We start from the raw sequence: 5,453 nt of genomic DNA, 5'->3' as shown, positions 1-5,453 counted from the left end.
GGCCCATCATTCCATCCTCAAGAGACTACAAGGAAACCTGAGGCTGAGGAAGAGAAAACTTCCAAAGGCAAACTGACTTAAAATTCAATTGCTATCTGTTCACCTGGTCAGAAAGGAACCTGTTTATTTATAGTAAACCTGGTAAATGATACTGGTAGAAGAGGCTGGTTATTAACAGAGACATATCTAGAGATCCTGCTCCCCTGTCCTAAGAACTCCCAGTAATAGACTTAATCTTTGGCTACTCCAGAGTATTTCCTTCTCCTTGTCTGTTCTTTGAGATGAAATGGGAGCCTCCCTTGGGCCTGTGTCCCTTTGGCTCCCAGGTAGAATTGCATCTCATAGCAAATACACATGAGATTCCTCACCACACCCTAATTATTGCAAAGGAACTTTTGGAAAGTACGATACTGCCTTGACCTTGTGTTGAAGAATTATACCCTAGGCCAGTCCCACAATGGTGAACTTGGACATTCTAAGGACAATCCTGCTGAGGGGGACAAGAGGAAGGGGTCATTCCTCACTAACTGATATAACATGCTCTGTTGTGGTCAAGCTAATCTTGTTCTACAGACAGATTCCTGGCCCCTAGTCTTCAGAATAAGGATCAGAAACTGCTCTAAGCTCTAAATGTGAAATGTCAAGCAATAAAATCCCATCAATGCTGCTGGTGACATTAAATTGAGATTCACTTTGTCCTGGATTCAAGAATAGAAACTCACTCCATAGGATCAAAGGATTAGTACTGTCAAGGACCACAGAGAACTTTTCATCTTATCCCATTATCTTAAGGAGAAAGAAACCAAGACCCAGAGAATGGAAATCATTTGCCTAAGTTCGATGAAAGGAATAAAATGAAATGGAATCACATGCTCTAGGATCTGCTCGAACAGGCTAAGTACCCTGTGTCATGCCAGGCAGAATGAATATCTAATGATCTTTTTGAGCAATTCAGTCTCTAGAAACAAGATCGATATCAAAAGTACATTTGCAGAAACAAGAGGAAACTTTATTGAATTACTTTCATTTCATGAGAGTATGAGACATGAGACAAAGAGAGAGACATGGAAGAATATCCTCCCCTTCCTTGAAAGGGAACATCACAATGAGATAAGTAGTTGACTGATGAAGAGAAAAGAGGCCTCATCTTTAGATCTCCTCTGGTGAGTGACCAACAAGTAGAATTGGGTTGAGCAGGGGCTCATTTGTCAGAAACTTAAGATTTTTCATTCCTCTGACTTCTCATTTGTGTTGACTGGTGGAGAGAGGAGGGGGCCAAAAGTTGAACAGATTTATGGCTTTCGGGCATCTGAAACCCGACGGGTTCCTCCAGAAATGCTAGTACCACTGCTGGTACCAGAACCTAGGAAAGGAAGCAGAAGGTCTCATTCAAAAAAGTCATTCTAGAAGGGTTTTATAGGGAGAGGCCACAGGGGCACCTCAATTAGCTGGGTGATACAGCAAACAAAAGTAGAAATACCCCAGGCAGTCTCAGAGATTATTCTAGTGACTGACAGGTTAGAATGTTATTTGGCCATGAATATGACAGCCTTCATAACTGGAGCTCCTTGCCCTTAAGGAAAGGGAATTCTCTCTCCCCAACCCAACTCCATTCCACCTAACCACACCCAGGCCAGAGGATTCTCTTACCTGTTCCAGAAGTAGGGAAGCCAGTCATCCTATAAGAAAGAGGAGAAAGACAGAAATAAACTACGGCTCAGAAAACAAGATGCACCTTCCTATCCCAGTTTCTTGAGAAGTTAAATTAGTCTGGTCTGAAACCCCCTAAATTTTGCTCATTGGTTCAGCTATCCCCAGATTGTAAGGGAACTTCATCTACTGCTTTTTAGACAGGTTTTGACTCCTGTCTTAACAGCTCCTTCAGGAGACAAGTTTGGCTGTAGGAATAGGGAATCATTTTCAGGAAATGCTAAATTGTTAAGGACTCTTAAGAGTTGGAGAGGGAAGAGATGGAGAGTTGGAAATCATCTGTCCTGAAGCACAGATTGGTTGTGATTTGCCCAGGGTGAGTGTCTGGGGGGAAGATTTGAACTCTAAATCTGTTGCCCTACCTATCTGTTATAGAACATGACCTCTTGAGTCACTGCCTTTCTCTAAGTCTTTTATGAGAGCCCAGAGTGTGAGGTAGGGGACCCTATGCTTACTTGGAGTCCTGGCCCTCCAGCAGACTGCGGTATGTGGCAATCTCCTGCTCTAGCCGTGTCTTGATGTCCAACAGCATCTTGTATTCCTGGTTCTGGCATTCCATCTCACTACGGAGCTCGCTCAGCTGGGCCTCGATGCTGCTGATCAGTCCCTGGATCTGTTGCAGCTGCATGGCGTAGCGACACTCTGTCTCAGCCACAGTACCCTCCAGTCCAGCTTTCTGTGGAGGAAATAGAGAACGGGTTCAGGAGGTGGCTGGAGTCTGGGAGACAGGCATCAGTCACCCAGGGGAGGATTGTCCACACACCATGCTGAGCTGAGACTGCAGTTCGATCTCCAGTCCCTGGAGTGTGCGTCTCAGTTCTGTGATCTCGGTCTTGCTGGTCTGGATCATTTCAGTGCTAGTAGAGACTTCCTTGTTCAGCTCTTCACTCTGGGTGGAGGGGAGGGATATCAAAGATGAAACATCAGAATGAAGATCCTGACTGTAAGAGCAAAGCAAGATGATCCATTCTCAAATTTGAGAAGAACCAGGGTCTCTAGAGCAAAAGGATGAGAATACCTTCTGTTGGAACCAGGCTTCTGCATCCCGGCGGTTCTTCTCAGCCAAGGCTTCATACTGCTCTCTCATTTCAGCCAGTGTACGGGTCAGGTCAATTCCAGGGGTGGCATCCATCTCCACATTGACCTGGCCCACCACCTGGTTGCTATATTCCTTCATTTCCTATAGAGATAAGAAAGACCAGAATTCAAACTTCTCTTCTTGACTCCCATTGTAACACTGGACAGGGATGCTCAAGCACCGGGGAGTATCATTCTGTCTGGACAAAGCCACTAAGCCAATGGACTCCTGTGCAGATCACTCAGCTGTCACCCTCCCATTCCCTCACCTCTTCATGGTTCTTCTTGAGGAAGGCCAGTTCCTCATTCAAGCTCTCAATCTGCATCTCCAAGTCTGTCTTGGAGAGGGTCAGCTCATCCAGTACCCTGCGCAGGCCATTGATATCAGCCTCCACACCCTGGCGCAGGGTTAGTTCGTTCTCATACCTAGAGGGTGAGAAAATCCAAAATTTAAATAACCTTGTGAATGAAATTACATCCTTCCTAAGCTCAGTTCTTTCTTTGGGAGCTTTTTCCTCCATATTCATCAAAACTCAAAAAGAAAAGAGAGAGAGAGAGAGAGAGAGAGAGAGAGAGAGAGAGAGAGAGAGAGGGAGAGAGAGAGAGAGAGACTTACTTGAGCCTGAAGTCATCAGCAGCCAGCCTGGCATTATCAATCTCCAGAATGACCCGAGAGTTATCAATAGTGGCTGCCAGGATCTATGAGAAACAGAAAACAGTAATTTCCAGTCCTTCCGGCTTATTCAAGAATTTGGGTACTACCTAGTAGTATGACCTTAAGCAAATCACTTCCCTGTCTTAAGCCTCAGTTTCCTCCTTTATAAAATGAGGGATCTTTGATCTCCTAGGTCTCTTCAATCTCTGGTATTCCATAGCTTTATAATTCTAAGTATCTTAATTGTCAGTGGAGGATGGGAAAAAAAACATTTTAAGGAAAAGATTCCCATCTTAACTATGAAGACGGGAGGTGAGAGAATGATGGCTTCTGCGCAGTATCTCCTTTTCTCCAAACAAACATTCCCTCTTGCCATCAATCATGTAACATTCCTCAGGGTGGGAGGATTGCTCTCTCTGATGGTCTGTGGCCCTATTTTTTAGAATGAAGAAAAGCAGCTCAACCTAAACCTACATATTAAAAAAAAAAATCTCAATTAGAGCCAGACCTCTGAGGTTCCTAAGAACATAGGGTTTAGTGCTGGAAAGTCATCTGAGGGGAGACAACATGCCAGAGTAGTAGAACACTAGAACTGGAGAAGATAGAAAAACTTGGCTTCAAATCATACCACAGATATTTACTAGCTGGACAAATCCCTTAAATCGCTCTGATTCTGTTTCCTCCTCTGTAAAATGGGAATGATATAACTAGGGCTATTCTAAGAATTAAAAAAACAAAGCACTTTGCAAGCCTCCAGATACTAAATAAATGGTTCTTTATTACCGAGTCCAACTCCCTCATTTTAAGAAAGAAATTGAGACTCAACAAGGTTAAGTTGGCATCAGAGAGACATAGAACAGCAGCCCCTTACTTTAAGATTCATCTTCTTATCCACATTCCAGAAATGCTGATGACCCAACCGACCCTATCCTAAGCCAGAGCTCTGCTCTTGTCTCAGCATGCTGTCATGAACATGATAAACTCACAAGAGGAGGATTGGGAATCCCAAAGAAATCTGCTTTTCTTTGTTAATGTTTTCCTTATCTTTTAGTCACAATTGCTCATAAAAATGTTAACTGGACAGCATGAAATGTACAGCTATTCCTTGATCTATGACCTGGCAAACATTTCTCAAAACTGTTATCAGTTTCTAAAGAAGCCTGGATTACAAGGATAGAGTCCCTTAGAAACTGAATGTTTATGAAGAAGTAAAGCTTTCCACTTGAGTAATAACTGTAGTAAAAATTAACTGTGGGATAAAATACACATCATAAATAAATCCATTAGGAGCCCAGATCAGCATGGCAAGTCATTAGAACATAGCCTGAAGGGAGGGTGAGTTTCTATCCCCAATATAGCTGTCATTGTTTCCTAAGATCCTATGACCTTTGACCTTGGAGACTGATATAGAGAGAATAGTCTACTGTTACCTCTATACCCCAAAGTCTTACCTTTTCCCGGAGATCCTCGATGGTCTTGTAATAAGGGCTGTAATCCCTCTCAGGGCTTGTGGGGCTTTGCTTTAGATGCCAGTCCCGGATCTTGACCTCCAAGTCAGCATTGGCCTCCTCTAGAGCCCGTACTTTGTCCAGGTAGGAGGCCAGGCGGTCATTGAGGTTCTGCATAGTGATCTTCTCATTGCCAGTCAAGAGGCCACCATCTCCACCACCAATGTCAAAGCCACCACAAAAGGCACCTCCAAAACCTCCTCCATAGCCACCTCCAGCACCACCACCAAAGCCCCCACCAAAACCACTACCAGCTCCTCCACCAAAGCCACAGCTTATTCCACCACCATAGCCCCCCATTGACCCAGAGGACACAAACCTAGAGGAGCAGCTAGACATACCCCGACCTCCTCCCAGTTGGCAAGAGCCACCACCAAAACCACCTCCATAAGTGGAAGAGGAGGTCTGAAGACGGCAACTCATGGCTATAGTAGCTAGAGATCCTGGTTTTAGCTGTTGTTTAGATTGAGCTAGACCCAAGGGTATGTGACTCTTCCCTAAAA

General features: G+C 44.3%; 1 protein-coding gene across 1 annotated transcript; it reads right to left on the bottom strand.

The window, feature by feature from the left end:
• Nucleotides 1-987: 987 nt before the first annotated feature.
• On the bottom strand, nt 988-5,453 carry KRT13 (keratin 13). Its single transcript, XM_074223947.1, has 8 exons — nt 4,894-5,453; nt 3,404-3,486; nt 3,057-3,213; nt 2,729-2,890; nt 2,474-2,599; nt 2,166-2,386; nt 1,651-1,679; nt 988-1,363 (listed from the first exon to the last, which is right to left on the bottom strand). Exons 1-8 carry the CDS (start codon nt 5,371-5,373, stop codon nt 1,293-1,295), a joined length of 1,329 nt encoding a protein of 442 aa, XP_074080048.1. The 5' UTR covers nt 5,374-5,453; the 3' UTR covers nt 988-1,292.

Source organism: Macrotis lagotis, chromosome 2 (genome assembly GCF_037893015.1).
Source record: "Macrotis lagotis isolate mMagLag1 chromosome 2, bilby.v1.9.chrom.fasta, whole genome shotgun sequence".
Taxonomy (NCBI): Eukaryota; Metazoa; Chordata; class Mammalia; order Peramelemorphia; family Peramelidae; genus Macrotis; species Macrotis lagotis.
The sequence above is the reverse complement of the archived record's forward strand: the minus strand, read 5'-3'. Positions and strand labels throughout refer to the sequence as shown.

Coding starts and splice junctions, on each gene's coding strand:
- KRT13 (XM_074223947.1), bottom strand. CDS start 5,373: ATGAGTTGCCGTCTTCAGACCTCCTCTTCCACTTATGGAGGTGGTTTT. Junction 2,600..2,728: donor AAGCCTGGTTCCAACAGAAG/GTATTCTCATCC, acceptor CCCTCCACCCAG/AGTGAAGAGCTGAACAAGGA. Junction 1,364..1,650: donor CTTCCCTACTTCTGGAACAG/GTAAGAGAATCC, acceptor TTCCTTTCCTAG/GTTCTGGTACCAGCAGTGGT.